The sequence below is a fragment of the Salvelinus alpinus genome, chromosome 28, assembly GCF_045679555.1.
Source record: "Salvelinus alpinus chromosome 28, SLU_Salpinus.1, whole genome shotgun sequence".
Classification (NCBI taxonomy): Eukaryota; Metazoa; Chordata; class Actinopteri; order Salmoniformes; family Salmonidae; genus Salvelinus; species Salvelinus alpinus.
The window spans coordinates 17074606-17094944 of NC_092113.1; the positions used below are offsets into that span (position 1 = coordinate 17074606).

Genomic DNA, 20339 nt, shown 5'->3' on the forward strand with positions numbered 1-20339 from the left:
CTATCCTATCCTAACCAACATCTCTTTTTCATTTCAGACATGAACCACTGAAGCTGAGACGGACAAGGACTGCAATAAGCTCACGTGACGAGCTCTATTCCCACCACCAAAAGATCTCAATCATGACACCCAAATGGCTGGTGATATTTTTCCTTTTTCTACAATCTGGGACCGAAAATGCATTCCCTATGGCCCCGACCAAGCTTCCCCCTGAGACAGGCACCTACAGGGTCACAGACACAAGCCTCACTCATCTCACAGTGCACAGTCGGACGGGAGAGGTCTATGTGGGAGCAGTGAACCGGGTCTATAAGCTGTCTGCCAACCTAACAGAGCTGCGTTCACACATGACTGGCCCCGTGGATGACAACGCCAAATGTTACCCCCCTCCCAGCGTCCGAGCTTGTGCACATAAACTGGAGTCCTCTGACAACGTCAACAAGTTGCTGCTGGTTGATTACGCTGGCAACCGCCTGGTAGCATGTGGAAGCATCTGGCAGGGTGTGTGTCAGTTCCTGCGGCTGGAGGACCTCTTCAAGCTGGGAGAGCCCCACCACCGCAAGGAGCATTACCTCTCTGGAGCCAGGGAGGCCGACGGCATGGCAGGAGTGGTGGTTGACAGAACAGAAGGGAAGTGGAAGAATGAGAAGAAGGGGGGCAGCCGGCTGTTTATCGGGGCAGCCATCGATGGCAAGTCAGAGTATTTCCCTACCCTGTCCAGCCGTAAACTAGTCGCTGATGAAGAGAGTGTTAACATGTTCAGTCTGGTCTACCAGGACGAGTTTGTGTCCTCACAAATCAAGATACCCTCCGACACCCTGTCCCTCTACCCGGCGTTTGACATTTACTACGTGTATGGATTCTCCAGCCGTACCTACATCTATTTCCTGACGTTGCAGCTGGACACACAGCTCACCCAGATGGATGCCACCGGTGAAAAGTTCTTCACCTCCAAGATAGTGCGGATGTGTTCCAATGACACCGAATTCTATTCTTATGTGGAGTTCCCCCTGGGTTGCACCAAGGATGGGGTGGAGTACCGGCTGGTCCAGTCTGCCTACAAGCACCGTCCAGGTCGGATGCTGGCCCAGGCCTTGGGGCTGTCTGAGGACGAGGATGTGCTGTTTGTGGTGTTCTCCCAGGGCCAGAAGAACCGGGCCAATCCGCCTCGGGAAACAGTCCTGTGTCTCTTTACCCTGCATCAGATCAACCTGGCCATGAGGGAGAGGATCAAGTCGTGCTACCGTGGGGAAGGCAAGCTGTCCCTGCCCTGGCTGCTCAACAAGGAGCTACCCTGCATCAACACGGTGAGTCATCACCATTTCTTTTTAGTAATTCCACTTCAAATGAAGTACTTCTATCCAGCCTCAGGCCCCAGCCCCGAAGGCAATATTCTGCTGGGTTTACTTGCATATTTCATCCATACCTCATTAACTTAAATAACCCAAATGCCCTATGAATATATTGAAACATTTAAAGCCAGGCACCAGAGATTTTTGCATTTACTTATACATTTTGAGATTTTTGGTTGTTTTGGTACTTTAATATGAGTACTTTCAAAAAGTTAATGTCAAAATGTCAATAACTTAATGTAAATGTATATTTTATTTAGTTGATCATACTACCGACATTAACATTTCATTCATTTTAAGCACTTTTAAATGGACATAAATCCATCATTTCAAGAGCTCTCTACATTGAATCACATATAATTGTAAAGCCCATTTAATAGAGAATGTTAGAAACTGGAGTATATACTAACTTACTTTTAAGAGATAGTAATTGGGTCAAAATAGGCGTTTGGCGATTGGTAGGCTAAATTTAGTGTACTTGCCTTTAACTGCCATTTCCCAAAAGTCAGACTCTTCCCACACGCCAACAGATTTTTCTCAGCTTCAGAAGCATCTACATTCACTGAAGTTTGTGCGGTTATCCTTACATATATTCTCCAGTCTTACTCAGAGGGAATTGATAACATTATCTTGAAACAATTTGCCAAAAATGCATTTTACATACGTCTTTAGTATTTTTTCAGCTAGAAAGATTTAAAAAACTATACATCAATAATTTGGGCTAAGTAAGTCCTGTCCTGGAGATGTCTTAACCAAAATATTAAGGCTGTCTTTATCCCGTGTCCCCAAAAATGTATTTGTGTTATATGCAAATATGCTCAAATGTGATGAGATATCACAGAATTGTAATCAGGGGTTGAAACCAAAAAAAATCCAATCGTTTCATTCTGAACAGAAACATCTTTTCTTTTCTTTTTTCTTTCCAATGTTCTGACCAGCAAAATAAAGTTTGGAACCGGTTTCGAACCAAAAAATGTCACGGTTTGTATCGTTCCTTTCTGTTCCTTTTTAAACCTCTGAAATATATATATTTTTTTTGAACATTTAGCTCGTCATTCAATTATTTCTAGGGATGCACGATATATCGGTGAACATATCGGAATCGACCGATATTAGCTAAAAATGCCAACATCTAGTCTAGTTTAACGGCAATGTGAAAAACCGATCTCAAAGCATACCTATATAACGTACATGTACAATGTATATGACTTAATGAAATTTTGCGCTACACGTGCAACACAGCATTCCTAAGCTAGCCCACAGTGGCTCGAGCAGTCAACAAGTCGAGCAGTCATTTAAAAGAGTAAGAACATTTCAGCGAGACAACTCGAAGGCGAAATCCACTAACGGCTAAGATAATGTAATTCATTGCCCTTGACAATCAACCGTTCTCTGTCGTGGGTGATGTTGGCTTTCGCGACTGGTCGAGCACTGGTACACACTAACATTACCAAGTGCGCTATTGTTCAGATGTTGCCCTACCGGAGTTACACAGGAGTGGCGTCACTGCTATTAGCTTCACGACATACTATGGAACGCCGTTTGGGTCTTTGCGTGTCAAAAAAGATACACGTCAAATAAGACTATTTGTCAATAACACTATTTGACGAGTTAAATAAGCTTTTACTTTGACACGTCAAATAACACAGTTCTATTATAGAATGTTGTGTGTTCTGAATTTGCAAGTGCAAGCCAAGCGCCACCACTACTACCAGTAGCATTGTCAAAGCTGTACAAAAAAGTCTGCAAACAAGCAAACACCGGCCACGAACGATATGTTTACAATGCCACGTTGGTAATAAAGCATTATTTGTTCGACCGCAACTTCTGGGGTAGCTAGCTAGCTTTAGCTTGGTACCTAGATAGCACCAATACAACCAGCCTGAAAACAATGACCAGTAGAAACTACAGTCATTTTCACTATTCTTAGCAATGATTTAGGAATCCTTGTGAGTAAGTATTAGCTAGGTAGCCACTTGTTGTTTGCCTATTGAAATTGACCTTCAGTTCACTTTCAAAATAAAAGTACCTCTTTGAAAGTGATGCAGATGGTTACAATTGGTGGAACCATACCATATTTAGACTAGATAATATTAAACAAGGTTCGAATATGAAGCAATGAAATAGGGTATCAGTCTACTCGGTGACGCCTACATTACACAATTGTGAAGAGTTTACGCAAATATTAGCGTTGTATCTCTTATCGCGGGACTGTGACTGTGAAATCACCTCCCCATTCAGCCTATTGTGTGTATTGACATTCATATTGCACTGTATAGCTTTACCTAAGGATTGTGGATCAATGAAATGGGGTAACAGTCTACTCAATACCCAATATATTTGTTCCCAACGTCCTCCTCAGAGTTATCAGACTCCAAAACATCCACACAGTATTGTTTTTCCTTGGGAATAGTGTTGAATACACATAGGTTGACAATAAATGTGGCTCAATTCACAGTTGTTTCAAATTTTCTATGGGTGTCACTGAGTAGACTGATAACCCATGTCATTGATCCACAATCCATAGATAAGGCTGTACAGTGAAATAAGTAAGCCCCCAATGCAATTCTAAAGTATAATACATCCAGTGTGATTTCAACAGATTTTTGTCAAATTAACAAATAACTGTCTTTTGTTGATTTTATATAACAACATTCCAACCTCGTTTATCATGATCTATTAAATTATGGCATAATTATTCTATTTGTATTAATTTGCATCACTGTCAATGACATACTTTTATTTTGAAGGCTAACCGCAAAGTCCACTATTGTGGCTAATCCTCATTGTGGCTAGCTTCACATAGATGTGTCCGACCACCATGAATCAAATAAGAACTGTCTTATAAATTAGGGTTATTTTAGATGATGACACCTAGCTATATAGTTAGCTAGCTAACTATAGATACTGAAACAGATTATGTTGTTTTGTTATGTTTTGGGGGAAGAACATTGTTTGCATCCATGAGCTAGCGAGCTTTTTTTTATGACCAGCATTGTAGGTGCGTGAGACAACTTTACCAGCATCATAGCATACGTATCGACGAATCGTTATGACATGTAATACAAGTGATAGTGTAATCAATGTGTAATAACTACGTAAAAAATGTATGAACGCGTTAAATTATTATGTGACGTGCAGTCATATTCAGGTCCTGATTGATTAACGAGCTTATTTGACAGGTCAAATAGTGTTATTTGACGTGTATCTTTTTTGACATGCAAAGACCCAAACGGCGTTCCATAGAAATCCTGGTTGAGAATGAAACAACTGAACAAATGAACAGCGAAACAGCACAGCAAGTACATTAATTAAATAGGTTCTGATGATGTTTTACTGGTAATGGGGACATACGTAAATGCCAACAAAGTAACTTTTTGGTCAGTGTGGTGTGTGTGTTTGTGTAACCTTTATTTTAATTTTATTTTAATTGAACCTTTATTTAACCAGGAATGGCTCATTGAGATTTAAAATCTCTTTTTCAAGAGCGTCCTGGCCAAGATAGGCAGCACCAAGTCATTACAAAAATTACAGACAAACAACATGAAAAACTAACTACAAGTAATCTAGTAAAAACCATAGAATTCACAAGAGTATAACAAAAATTAAAAACAGCAAATTAAAAACATTGACAGGTCAGGGTATCAGTCTCAAGATCATTCATCAGTGATTTAAAAATACCAATCGGGACAAGTTCTTCCAGTTTAGAGTACATAAAAGCCCTTTTACCAAATTCAGTTCGGACATTTGGAACAGTTAGCAGGATAAAGTCCAGCGAACGAAGAGAGTACCCACCACATTTCTGAACAATAAAAATGCGCAAATTAAAAGGTAGTAAACCCAAAATGGCTTTATAAATAAAAGTATACCAGTGACTGAGCCTACGAGTGACTAGAGAAGGCCAGCCAACCCTGGTTTACAAAGTGCAGTGGTGCGTAAGGGTTTTGCAGTTTAAAATATATCTATAAGTGCCATGGTAAAGGGTGTCAATTGATCTCAAACACTGAGCGGAAGCATTCATATATCAAATATTCCCATAGTCTAGTAAAGGCATAAATGTAGCTGATACTAGCCTCCTTCTGGCTTCAAAAGAAAAACAGGCCTTATTCCTAAAATAAAATCCCAATTTCAGTTTAAATTTTTTGTAAGTTGTTGAATATGCAATTTAAAAGAGAGGCCGTCACCAATTAAAATTCCAAGATATTTATATGAGGTTACAACCTCAATCTCCTTGCCTTGACAGGTAGTAATAGGTGAAAGGTTCAGAGGTCTATTTCTTGCTTTAGAAAACACCATTAGTTTAGTTTTGTCAGTATTGAGGATAAGCTTTAATTGACACAAGGTATGTTGAACAGTATAAAAAGCAGTTTGCAAGTTCTGGAAAGTTCTGAAAGAGACGAGGCACAGCAGTAAATAACAGTATCATCAGCATAAAAATTAAGTTGTGCATTTTGGACATTTTTGTCTAAATAATTTATATAAATAGTGAATAATATTTAACTAGGCAAGTCAGTTAAGAACAAATTCTTATTTTCACTGACGGCCTAGGAACAGTGGGTTAACTGCCTTGTTCAGGGGCAGAATGACAGATTTTTACCTTGTCAGCTCGGGGATTCAATCTTGCAACCTTTCGATTACTAGTCCAATGCTCTAACCACTAGGCTACCTGCCACTAGGCTAACTTACCTTATTGTAGTTAATAAATCCAATGTAAAACGTGATAACTATAGTATCGTTAACTAGCATTGAAAAAGTAAATCCATTCTTCTCTAATTAACCTCTAATTCCTCCCAAACCCGGATCCGGGAGCACCCCCCACAGTAAAAAAGCTGACTAGCATAGCCTAGCATAGCGTCACAAGTAAATACTAGCATCTAAATATCATTAAATCACAAGTCCAAGACACCAGATGAAAGATACACATCTTGTGAATCCAGCCATCATTTCTGATTTTTAAAATGTTTTACAGGGAAGACACAATATGTAAATCTATTAGCTAACCACGTTACTTTTTTTACTCCACCACTTTTTTACTCCATCAGTAGCTATCACAAATTCGACCAAATAAAGATATATATAGCCACTAACCAAGAAACAACTTCATAAGATGACAGTCTGATAACATATTTATTGTATAGCATATGTTTTTTTAGAAAAATGTGCATATTTCAGGTATAAATCACAGTTCTACATTGCAGCTGCAATCTGAAATAGTGCCGAAGCTGCCAGAATAATTACAGAGACCAACGTCAAATACCTAATTACTCATCTTAAAACATTTCTGAAAATACACAGCGCACAGCAAATGAAAGCCCAACATCTTGTGAATCCAGCCAATATGTCAGATTTTTTAAGTGTTTTACAGCGAAAACACAATATAGCATTATATTAGCTTAGCACAATAGCCAGAAACACAAGCAATTTACCAGCAGCACAGGTTAGCGATCGTAACAATACAGCAAAATATATATAATTTTGGACTAACCTTGATATACTTCATCAGATGACAGTCCTGTAACATCATATTACACAATGCATATAGGTTTTGTTCGAAAATGTGCATATTTAGCAGCACAAATCGTGGTTATACAATGTGATCAGTGGCAACAGGTCATGCATTCTGGCCGGCGCCATCTTGGAAAGGCACCTAATCTAATCAATAAATAATCGTAAACTTGACTAAAAAATACAGGTTGGACAGCAAATGAAAGATGCATTAGTTATTAATGCAACCGCTGAGTTAGATTTTTAAAATTAACGTTACTAGACATACAGTGTGCGTTACAGCCAGACTAGTGCCGCAATAATGGCGGACAAATCCGTTTACATTTTTCCACATAAATACGGAATAACATCATAAATAGCTCTTACTTTTGGACGAGCTTCCATCAGAATCTTGGGCAAGTGGTCCTTTGTCCAAAAGAATCGTTGCTTGGTTGTAAAACGTCGTCTTCAACTTCGGAATTAGCAGCTAACAATAGCTATGTGGCCACAACATGCCCAAATGTTCAAAACGCAATACTAAGGAAATTCCGAAAATAGCAATATACTCGCATAAACTGATATAACTCGGTTTAAAATAACTTCGTTATGATGTTTCTAACACCTATATCAAATTAAATTACAGACGGATATATCTAAGGTCGATAACTGAGCGTTTCAAAATGCCATCCTGAGGTCTTGCTTTGCGCAATGACGAACGTCGAAAAGAGAGCTCCCTTCGTTCCTTGGCCTTTTATAATCTCTGAGAACTACGTAGAAACTCCATTCCACTTCTCATTGGTTACTGACATCCAGGGGAAGGCGGGTGCAGTTCATGTCGACCCATAGGATACATACAGAGCTTTAAACTGATCTGAGAACAGAGCCTCGTTTTCAGACCTTCGCAGTTCCTGTCATGAATTTCGCTGCAGAAAGAGTTCTGGTTCACCCACAGACATAATTCAAACGGTTTTAGAAACTAGAGATTGTTTTCTATCCAATAGTAATAATAATATGCATATTGTACGAGCAAGAATTGAGTACGAGGCAGTTTAATTTGGGAACGATAAATGTCCAAGTTGAAACAGCACCCCCTGTAGTGTCAAGAGGTTTTAAATACCTCCCTAATTTCTGAATTATGGTTGTGACATCATCAGTAGGCTACAGTAACCTATGCCTCAGAGGGGAGGGGGGGGGGCAGGTAGTCTACGCACACCCACTGGCAAAGATTTCCAGCTGGAAGGCAGATGCAGGAATATGTTTCTGAGTGACTGAGTTGGGGCTTTGCATAGGCGCTCGCTTTGTTACGATTTCTGTGGGACTGGAAAAAAAGGCCCGAAATGTAAAGGAATGTTATTAACCGGTTCCCATGCTTTTAGTTTAACGGTTTTGTTCCGGAACAGTATAGATCACTTTTGTTTTCGGTTCGGGTTCTGTTCCTCAAAAAATGTTGTTCCCTGAAACAGTTCCAACCCTTGATTGTAATACAATTTGTGTTGTGTGTGTCTACATTGTGTGTGTGTGTGTCTACATTCAACTGGTAAAAGTTGATTGTGATATGATTAAGAGAAGAAAAATCCCTATTAGGGTTTGGTTCCTGGCCTTAACAGGCTTGCGAACCCGTTCTAGGTCTATGATATCTTAACCACTCTCCACCTTTATGACGCTATGACGACTATTTTGGTATTTTTATCATCCAGATTTTTTTTTTCAGAATGAAAAATCCCTGCTGATCTATACAATGTTTGAAAAATTGAAAAATGTATGTTACAGTAACTTTATCCGGGATAAAAAATTCTGAAAATGTTATCTTTAGAAGGTTATCTCAAATGAAGCTGACTCCAGTCATAACACTGTATTACAGTATAATTTATTTGTCTCGCAGCTTCCTGAGGGATCTCATAAAACATACAGTTAAGTTGTGATCCATTTAAATACAACAGGGTATTTAAAATAATGCATCTTATTAGGGTACCTGTCTCAAGGATTGAAATCAGGAACAGTTGAAGAGCTGCTCCCATAACTGTACTGTACATTTATAATGTCTGAGGGCACTCCACCCCCATCCAAACCCACCTCGTTAGTTTTTAGGGCAGAGCAAGGCAGATGGAGAGGAGAACAACAAGCATCAGTAGCTGACCTGGATCCCTTTAGGAAGGCGGGGGATGTTTTTATTAGGAGGAACAGGGCTCCCCATAGCTGATGCAAATCGGCTCTTTTTGATAAATTATGGCCTGCTTCATCTGCATTATCAGCCCCTTCTCATGCACAGCGATAGCACTTGACCTCTTAATGAGAGTGTGCGTGCCAGACTCTGGCACAGGCCTTGTTTGATATATTTATCCTTCATAAAGGCTCATCAACAACTGTTTGCACCTCCCACACCGGCATGTTTCAGACTGACATGGTCAGCCTACCCACTGGGCAAAAAATGGTTGAATCAACATTGTTTCCATGTTATTTCAACCAAAATATTAAATGTGATGATGTTGAATCAACGTGGAAAACTGATTGGATTTGAAAAAAGTTATTAACGTAAGGGAATTTCATATATTTTTCACCAATTGTACATTTTTTTGGTTGATTTCACGTTGAATTATCGTTAGTTGAAAACCAAATGTAAATCAAAACTAGACGTTGAACAAGTCTGTGCCCAGTGTGTAGCTTTCGGGAACAAAAATAAATATCTCTATTTAACATGCCAAGAATGTACAGTTTCACCTGTGCTCAGAGGGGTATTTCTTATTACATTTCTTATCTTAATAATTAATTGCATTATCATTTTCCTTTATGTTCCCCAAGAGGTGTGTAGTGAAAGCTACCAAAACCTATTACCATTTTGTGTATTCCAGATCCCAAATTAGTAAATAGGCTACATTTGATCCAATACCTGAACATTGTCCCCTTCTTGTTTTGTTTTGCAGCCAAAGCAGATTGGAGATGATTTCTGTGGGCTGGTGTTGAACCAGCCTTTGGGGGGTCTACGGGTGATAGAGGGGACCCCTCTGTATGACGACCGTGTAGATGGCATGGGAGCAGTAGCAGCCTACACCTATGGAGACCACTCAGTGGTGTTTGTGGGAACCCGCAGCGGACACCTCAAAAAGGTAAAGAGAGAAATTCTGATTCTTTCTGTTCAGTTGGGCCGATCAACTATTTCCCCGGTAGCTGTGTTAGAATTCTTTACATGAATGCTTAAAAGGTGAAGGCCTGGGGAAGCTCTGGTGTTGGAGGCAGAGATGGGATTTCACCGAACACCAACCGTTTTGTCTGATTTATTTTGGAATATTAAATTAAATTAAATATTTGTAGCACATTGGTGTTTTTTAGGGGTATTTTATTAGGATCTCCATTAGCTGTTGTGATAGCAGCAGCTACTCTTCCTGGGGTCCACACAAAACACGAAATATGACATAATACAGAACATTAATAGACAAGAACAGCGTAAGGACATAACTGCATACATGTAAAACACAGAGAGAGAAAAAACGCAGAGACCTACTATTCTAGGCCTACATTTATCATGACCATTTATCAGAAACATTGTCATATATTAGATTTACATTCTGTAGCATCTGTCAGGACATACACACAAAATATCTAGTTCAAATAGGGGTGAGGCGTTGTGCTGCGAGGTGTTGCTTTATCTGTTTTTTAAAGCCGGGTTGCTGTTCACTTGAACAATATGAGATGGAAGGGAGTTCAATGCAATCATGGCTCTATAATATTGTACGTTTCCTTGAATTAGCTCTGGATTTGCAGACTGTGAAAAGACCCCTGGTGGCATGTCTGGTGGGATACGTGTGTGTGTCAGTGCTGTGTGCAAGTTGACTATGCAAACAATTTGGAATTTTCAACACATGAATGTTTCTTATAAAAACAAGAAGCGATGCAGTCAGTCTCTCCCCAAGAGAGACTGGCATACATAGTATTAATATTATCCCTCTGATTACAGTGAAGAGTAAGACGTTCCACTCTTTTCTTGGCCAGCTGGTGTTTTTCTAGGTCCTTCTTTGCAGCACCTGATCATATGCCTGGGCAATAATCAAGATAATATATAACTAGAGCCTGTAGGACTTGCTTTGTGGAGTGTGGTGTCAAAAAAGCAGAGCATCTCTTTATCACGGACAGACCTCTCCCCATTTTACATTCATTAAATCAATATGTTTTGACCATGACAGTTTACAATCCAAGGGAACACCAAGTAATTTAGTCTCCTCAACTTGCTCAACAGCCAGGTTATTCATTATAAGATTCAGCTGAGGTCTAGAACTTAGGAAATGATTTGTGCCAAGTATAATTATTTTAGATTTAGAGATGATCAGGACTAGTTTATTACTGGCTACCCATTCTAAATCTGACTGCAACTCTTTGTTTATGGTTGCAGTGATTTCACCAGCTGTGGTTGCTGACATGTATAATGTTGAATCGAGGACCAAGAGAGCTCCCCTGCAGTATACCACACTTTACATGTTTAACATTAGAGAAGTGTCCATTAAAGAAAACCTTCTCTGTTCTGTTAGATAGATAGCTCTTGAATACACTATACGGCAGAAGTAACACATAAGCCATAACACATATGTTTTTTCAATAACAGCTTATAGTCAATCATATCAAAGGCTGCACTGAAATCTAACAATACAGCTCCCACAATCATCAGTCATCTTTTTGTTATCGATTTCTTTCAACCAATGATCATTAGTTTGTGTCAGTGCAGTACATGTTGATTGCCTTTCTCTATAAGCATGCTGATCGTCTGTTGTCAATTTGTTTACAGAGAAATAGCATTGTATCTGGTCAAACACCATTTTTTTGCTAAGATTCAATAAGCTGAATGGTCGGTTGTTAGAACTAGTAAAGGGGCTTTACCATTCTTGGCAGCGGAATTACTTTGGCTTCCTTCCAGGTCTGAGGACAAACATTTTTCTCCAGACTCAGATTCAAGATATGACATATAGGAGTGGCAATATAGTCCACTACATGCTCAGTAGCTTTCCATCTAATTTGTCAATACCAGGTGGTTTGTCATTATTGATGGACAAGAATCCTTTTTCCACCTCGCCCACACTAACTTTACAAAATTCAAAATGACAATGCTTTCCCTTCATTATTAGGTATTTTATGCATGAATATGATGGTTCACAGTTTGTTGTTGCTTGATGTAGAATACTTGTTCTGTCAAAAACAGGATTGAATATTCCATGAGTTTGCTAGTGGAAGCCATGGAGGTCTTTTCTCAGTTGAGTCTATAAAAGCTTTATGAAAATCAATGATGTTTCTCTAGTTTGGGACTTTGTGTTGTATAGATATGGCCTTTCTGACTTGAGTTGGCGGTAGTATATGCCCAGCCTCCTTCTTCTTCTGCATGGGTTTATTTTGGGTTGACACAAGTTATCATCGCTGTTCTGTCATTTAAAATAGATGAACATCATCAGCAGTGAGTCCTACTGGGTTTAAATGCTGGGTAGTTTATATTCAACGCCACGTCAATAAGTATTCATTTAAGGCCTCCCGGGTGGCGCAGTGGTCTAGGGCACTGAACCAGAGACTCTGGGTTCGCGCCCAGGCTCTGTCGCAGCCGGCCGCGACCGGGAGGTCCGTGGGGCGACGCACAATTGGCCTAGCGTCGTCCGGGTTAGGGAGGGTTTGGCCGGTAGGGATATCCTTGTCTCATCGCGCACCAGCGACTCCTGTGGCGGGCCGGGCGCAGTGCGCGCTAACCAAGGGAGCCAGGTGCACGGTGTTTCCTCCGACACATTGGTGCGGCTGGCTTCCGGGTTGGAGGCGCGCTGTGTTAAGAAGCAGTGCGGCTTGGTTGGGTTGTGTTTCGGAGGACGCATGGCTTTCGACCTTCGTCTCTCCCGAGCCCGTACGAGAGTTGTAGCGATGAGACAAGATAGTAATTACTAGCGATTGGATACCACGAAAATTGGGGAGAAAAGGGGGTAAAATAAAAAAATAAAATAAAAAAAGTATTCATTTATTTTAGGAAACCTCTGCCCCAGTTGCACTTCATTTCTGAAAAAGAAAAACCTTAGTGGGTCTTGACTAATGACATCAACTCTATAGATAGATAATTATTATTAGTCTATTGAATTCATTGTAGTTCTATGTGTTATGCATTATAGCCTTTTTGGTTGATATACACGTATGTATGGCAATTTTTGATCACATCCCCTCATGTGGATCTGTGGTTTGTAATCAGTATGTGAACCTCAGACTGGCAGGGAAACGGAGTGGTAGAAGAGTGCATGGTGATAGTGCTTATAAGCACTAACCAGTGACGTCTAGGATTAATACAAAAATTGGATTTTGCTTTCATAACTGTCTAACTGTAAAAATACTTATTGAAATACCATCTAGAATAGTGGTCACCAACCTTTTCTGAGTCAAGATCACTTTTGATGTCAAAAGGCAAACCGAGATCTACTGCTCAGATTTGTTTTTAAACAATACTTAAATTTTTTAACATTAACCTAATAAAAACAGTTCTGTAGGAATGAGGGGCCGAATACATTGTTACAGCATGTTGGCTATATGCAAGGCACAGCTGATTTAATTTGCTTTTTTATTTTACTGGACTGACGATACCTGCATCTGATGGTCATGGTGCTTTCAAGACAATTGGGACCTCGGGAAAAACGAGGTCAAGTCATGACGTCAGTGAACTTCAGGTCGGAGTTCAAGAAAGATGCCTGAGTTTTCAAGTTGGATGACCGTTCAAAACAATTTTCCCCAGTTGGATCTCGTTTTTAATGGCCATCCATCTTGAAATCTCGGGCATCTTTCTAGAGCTCTGACTTTCTGACTTGAAGTTCACTGACGTCATGACTTGACCTTGTTTTTCCCCAGTTGTCTTGAACGCAGTGATGTCGGAGATTTCCGAGTTCCCAGTTGTTTTAAACACAGCATTAGTCTCAGCGGATTGAGGGAGAGAGCAGCAGAGGGTCCACCTCTCACGGTCCATGCTCTCTCCTTCCTTTCCTTCTGGTGAGACTGACCAGAGAGATGGGACACCATCTTCCACCTGATGGCGAAGCTTGAGTTGCACCACATCTGCCTCAAGCACAAATTCATGTTGCTCCTATAACCAGAGAAAGTGAAATACTCCTCGATATTAAAATAGACATGATGAGCTGCTAATAATAATTTTAAAAAACGCAGGGCTATCGATACAATTGGCAGCTTCATTGCAGCTGCAGCAGTAGACAGAAGTGAGTTTTATGTTTTGTAATAGTGTTGAATAAAAAGTGTTGACAGTGCTGAATAAAACGTAGACTTGAACTTACGCATAACAACAGCAGCTCTTTGCTGTTTTATTTGACAGTCTATCTCTGTTCATGGTTTTAAAAGTTACGAAATCTCATGTAGGCTAGTATCAAACTTTGCTGTGGACAGGGTTGTGGACACTGTAGGTAGGCACAGTGATTTGAGCTATCCGATTGGCCAGCGCAGTAGACACACTCATTTAGCCACAAATCTCCCGGTCCACAGGGTAGGCGGAGTTTGTGAAATTAAATGGTTCAAAATGGTAACACTTTGCCTACCTGGTGCATAGGGCTTCTGAATCAAGTTACCACTAACAGCGCAACATCAAATTAGCGCTGTTACCACTAACAGCGCAACATCAAAAAAAGGAGCGCAAGCCTTTATGCCTTCATAGTTGGCTTTTGTACAGAAATGATCGATCGACCGGTTGGTGACCACTGATTTTGAATTAATTTTGGACTTAATGACATAATGAAACCACCACTAAATGTGACGATGACTGGGAGAGGGATACCTACTGTATGATGCTATTTCAGTCACCCTCCATTGTTTTTGTGGACAGGAGAATGTAGTTTTGCACCCTACCAGAGAGAATCATGGTCTACCCCCACAATGTTACGTTAAAATAGAAAACACCCCATGACTCACTCTGCCCTCTGTGCCCACTGCCTAGAACAATAACAGTTTTCCAAATGGTGCTTCTGAGAAATGATCCCCTTTCTTTCCTGCCCAGCCAACTTCAATATCTTTCATCCCTCCTCTAGTTTCCTTTGGGTTAAAACTATCCTTCTATCTTTGAGCATCAATTCATTTAGTCTGTGCTCTGCATTTGACATAATAGCTTGAGATTGGATGAGAAGAAATCTTTATAGTTCAAACGTAAGATCATGTTTTTTATTGGAATCAATAATCATTCTATTATAAATGCCACAGTCCCTCGTCCTTGTTGTGTACGTTAAATGGGAGGTCTGTTGTGTTTATTTTTACAGGATTCACTTGCAGTTGACACTGAGCATCTAATGTTAGACGAGATGTTGGGCAGGATGTAGAGGCTGACTTTGCTACTTTTCACTCGACACAGTAATTATAATGCTTCGTACAGAAAATTAATTACACCCCGGTTCTGTATTCTTGCCATCCTATTCCCAGATGAGAAATTAAACTGTGCTCACATACACACTGAAAAGCACGGGTTTAGTTAGAATCTCTTCCCCTTGGAGAGTAGTCTCGTGTTTTGTTTTCTATTCCAGTTATTTATGAGGTCTCCTGTTGATGCATGTCTCAATATATTCCCTACCTCCATCTGCTTGCTTGTTGCTAAAATGACTGGGTCACAAGGCTATGCCTACAAACAGAGTTTGCAGTATTTAGCCCAAACTGATGACAGTCTGTCAACAGGATTCTGTACCTAATATGTTTATCTGCTTAATAATAATACAGCGAGACATTTATGATCATCTCTCTGCACATTTTCCCATTTCAAGTTTTTAAAGATGCTGCTTTTTTGCCACTTTAACACACTTGTCTTAAATGCAGATAGATCATCGTCATGAATTAATTAGGTGTATTAAAAAACTGTAACTCCATTATTTGCAAACACAATTTTAGTGGGTTGAGGTTTGAATTTGTGAGTGAATCATGTTTTAGTGGTGCATGACAATGTATTATTGCGAAAGAAAAAGCAGGAGACTGCAGAGGCCAAGTGCGGGCAGGGAAGTAACATTTTCACACAATCTTAAAGGGCTTATTCCCACCAGCCACTGGCTGCTTTGGTGTTAAGCTGACTGAATTTTCCTCAAAGAAACCAAATAGATAGGTTGCATCACAGTTCTACTTAAAGGGCAAATCTGCCACTTTTCAACCTCATATTCATTATCTCCAGCACCATACCAGTGTCTACAAATTTGAAAATGGGGCATTTCTATGATCTGTGGTTAAAAAGAGAAGAAGAAAGGTCCTAAAAAATGCTTCTCTGTGACATCACAGGGTAGGATTAAAAGTATGAAAAACAGAGATTTCCAAACCTGCAAATAGTTTCTAGCCAGAGGGGAGGGTATTATCTTGCTCCAAAATACACTGCAAATCTCATAGTTTTAAAATCTCTGTTTTTAAGTTCCTTGCTCGTGGGGGAGCAAGAAACGTAACTTTTGATGATGTCATCTTTTGAATTATATAATTATATATTTTTTCTTCTACAGAATGTAGAAATGCTCCATTTTCACATATGTAGACACTGGTATTGTGCTGGAGATTATGATGAAAATGATGTTGAAAAGTGGTGGAATTGCCCTGTAGCCCTTTCCTGCAGTCAATTGACCTAGTGGCCTTATGGGTGGAATGTTATTAATATTTTTCATAATTAATCAACATTATATATTTTTTAAACGCAGAAAATCCGGTGTTTCTATGTTAAACAGTTTTGTTGTATTTCAGTCTTCTGTGATGTATATAAAGTGTAACATTGGGATGCAAACTCAAAATAATAATACATTTCAACTCTATATCGGACATGTCACAGGTGTCTTCTTTTTTAAAGCCCATAACCATGTGTGTGAGGTGTACTTTTGTTTCAAAGTAGATTTGTTTAAGACTACCAAGAAACACTCGGTGTGACCCTGATTTAGCCCACTGCAGTAAAAGGTTAACTGAAAGTGGATATTGCACGTTTCATCCCGTGGATGTTATGTTTTTTATGCCAGTGAAATGCTGCTTTGAGGGATAGCTTGTTGTATGTCAGTGTGAAGTGTTAGATTACCTGCCATAACCGGGAGCTAGAGCATGAAGGAGGAGGCTGTATAATTGCACCATATCTCCTCTCAGAATGGCTTGTTTGTTTTGGCAAAAGAATAGAGAACACAAGCTGCTTTCTGGAGCCATGTGGAAATCACCCATGAGCCCCAGTACTTCCTGTTCCCTGCTGCCTACCAATGGCTTTCACTGGGATACAATGACATCTGTAGGAATGAGGAACCAACATTAGATCTAGGGTAACTGAGAATAGGCTATTATAAAAATATTACATATTTTAAGTGGCGAGAACCGAACGGAGCACTGCTTTTAACGTATTTGTATTGATTTGTAAGATGATACTTTCAGGCAAGAATTACTGTAAAGTTATAATTATGAATGAACGATGATTGCATCCGATTGATTTGATTTTGCACCTGTACTCTTGTGTAGGTAATGAACAGCTGTGTATTTGTTTGGGATTCTGCTAATTCTATTACACACTATTGGATACTTACACTGTGACACTGAGCAAGATGCATTTAGCTGAAACAACTGTAATGTAATCAACAGTTTGAAAAAAGTATTGAAATGTAGACAATAGAGTGTCATTAATGCAGCAGTGGTTGGTTGCATCATTTCCTCTCTTGGTCCAAGTACACCTCATATTCCCATCACCACTGTGGAGGAGGCTGCAGTGAGAAATATATTACTGCTGAAATAGGAAAAGGCCTTTCTGGATTACGTAGTCTGTGAGTTAGCAACAGGCTGTGTATGAGACCAAGGTTCTCAGATATATTTTATTGCTTGTGTTGGTGTGGTGCCACTGCTGGTGTGTGTGTGTGTGTGTGTGTGTGTGTGTGTGTGTGTGTGTGTGTGTGTGTGTGTGTGTGTGTGTGTGTGTGTGTGTGTGTGTGTGTGTGTGTGTGTGTGTGTGTGTGTGTGTGTGTGTGTGTGTGTGTGTGTGCGAGCGCATGCGATCGAGTGTGTGTGTGAATAAACTGGCCTATTTCTCCGAATGCTAGTCATCTTGTCTCGTCTTCCATAGGGAATTAATGCGACAAGAATCAAGTTTCTTCAACAGTTTTCAATATTGAATACTTTGTTTTAATATTAGATGCCAAGCAATGGTTTGTTTTGATGTTGGCTTTTTATGATACTGGAAATATTGAATAGCTGGGACTCAATAAGAAATACTACCATAAGCGAAGACATTTACTACAGTATATTATAGAGCTTCAACATACAGCACTGGCAATCCATAGGACATTCAAGCAGAGCCCACCATCCTAAAGATTACTTATAACAGTTTATATCTACAGCAGTAGACGAGTAAAGCAGGTCAGGTGTTAATCTAAATGACATGGTCTGCATCCCGATGTCTCCTGTTCTATTCTCCCTGCGTCTGGCGTCAGCCTCAAATTGGTATGGGAGCTAATTCTTCAGTATAAATCAGTGTTGGGTGAATGGGCTGTGGAGCAGGCCAGGGCCTAGATTTACGAGCCTTCCCGGCCCACGACAGGTTTGATCATGGGGAAATGTGTTTGCTGTAAATCCCCCGGTCCAGAACAAGGCTGAGTGATGTTGTGTCTGGAGAGCAGGGTCCATTGTTCTCCATGTGTTGTTTTAAGGGGAGTGTCGCTGAAGTGGCCACTCTGTATCACATGAATAGGAGAGTTCTCAAGCGTTTTTCTACCACATCTCTGTCATGTCGTTCTTGTGTGGAAAGGCGTTGTTTTCTGCCAAGCTGTACATTTTCACTTTTGATGCTTTTCATTCTGTTTGGAAAATGTTCTTATGGTTAAGAAATATTTCCTGCGCTTGTGATGCTGTTCATTGACCTTGTCAAGGTTGTCGAGCAATTCAAGCATTGTCTCACAAACATATGGTTGGTGATTCATTGACATAGCTAAGCACTCAGCCTTTCCAAGGGATGAGGGATCAAGTGCATTTCTGACAGGTTTTAAGGCTCGCACACATCGCACCGAATATGGATCTAGCGTTTGTCTGCCGATCGTTCAGAGTGCTGTGTTTTAGGGACCACCCACTATAGACGTCTGACTGCCGACATTTCACCCGATTCTACTTGTAAAATCGTTGCGCACTCGGTATGCAAATTCCGTTCAGAGTTGCTAAGTACTCTAGTGGTTTGTCTGAGCCCTTAGATCCTCAGAATCTATTCATGAACTAGGGATTCATCCGATCCTCAGAATCTATTCATGAACTAGAGATTCATCAGATCCTCAGAATCTATTTATGAACTAGAGATTCATCAGATCCTCAGAATCTATTCATGAACTAGAGATTCATCAGATCCTCAGCCTTTTTGTAGATGCCTCAGTCCCATAGTCCATGTCTATACTACATACCTTCATTGTAGACAAGCTCTCCGTTGCCCAAGTGGACTGATTACCCAACACCCGAGTAGCAGATTAGTAGTAGACCACCACACAGCTGTTCCTATCGGCTTTGCCATGCCCAGAGTGAGCTGTTGTTCTGTTTGACGGGAGCACGGGGATAGGGAGAACCAGAGAGGGAGGTCGCTGCTATGGTGGTGAGAATGGGGAGGGGAGAGCTGTTAAACAGTAGAGAGTTTTAGACATGGTGGGGGAAATATCTTCCAGATGTGTATCCCATTCTCTCTACTGATCTTTCCTTCCGTCTTTAAAACCAGATGTGCCGACAACTTGTTGTGATGAAGCGATGTTGCTGATGGAAGAACAAAGTGGGTGTTACAAAGTGGCAATTTTTTATGCCATACTTGGAATATGGGAATGTATGCTATGACAAGAATCCATATACTGTAATTGGAACATAAAAGGGTTACAGAGTTGAGGACCCCGCCCCCCAAAAAATTGTCATGGTGAAAAATAAGAATGTCATTCGTTCACTGCCATGACATTGCTCACTACTGTGCGCAGGCTCCTACTGTATGTGTTTATGGTTGTTGTTTTTATGTGCTTGTCAAGAATAATTGTTTTACCCCTCTGACCTATCTGACACAGGTACAGTAAGTGGTTGTGTGTTGTGTTTTGGGATTACGCCCCTTTGGGCAGGCAGCCCGACTCTGTCCCTCTTGGATAAGCCCTCGTCTGGGCATTTTCTTTTTATAATTTAATGGCGTACCGCTCATAACTTCATTTAAGGTCAGTGCTGCCACCGTCGTAAATGCAGGGTGTTTAGCACTTAAGCACCTGTGTCTGGCTGTCTGCTATAAAGGCCCAGTGCTCCTGCCTCCCTCCTGGTGATTCAGTGGCTGGCCTCTGTAGCAAGGAAACATTTCATTTCATCTTTACTACTGTGCAGGCTACTCCGTCGGGAACTGGAACAGTTTCTGAAATTTCGATAAGAAAATGATGTGTCATTTTTCAGTTGGTCAGAATGCGACGTAGCTGCAAAGCCTGGCTTTGCCTGCCTGACACATTTTATCATTCCGCTGCTGTCCTGCTGTCTCTCGTTCTCTGACTGCAGGCTCTAGCAGCAGGCTGGAACCAACCTTGGGAGTCTGCT

At 40.4% G+C, this 20339-nt stretch overlaps 1 protein-coding gene across 3 annotated transcripts in view; it reads left to right on the top strand.

The window, feature by feature from the left end:
• Positions 1-20339, top strand: part of LOC139557316 (plexin A3) — a 134844-nt gene that overhangs the window by 12193 nt on the left and 102312 nt on the right. For all 3 annotated transcript variants that reach the window (XM_071371957.1, XM_071371959.1, XM_071371960.1), the window contains exons 2-3: positions 38-1307; positions 9758-9940. In XM_071371957.1, coding sequence (XP_071228058.1) covers positions 123-1307; positions 9758-9940 — 1368 coding nt within the window. In that variant the 5' untranslated portion in view covers positions 38-122. The remainder of the gene's footprint in view (positions 1-37; positions 1308-9757; positions 9941-20339) is intronic.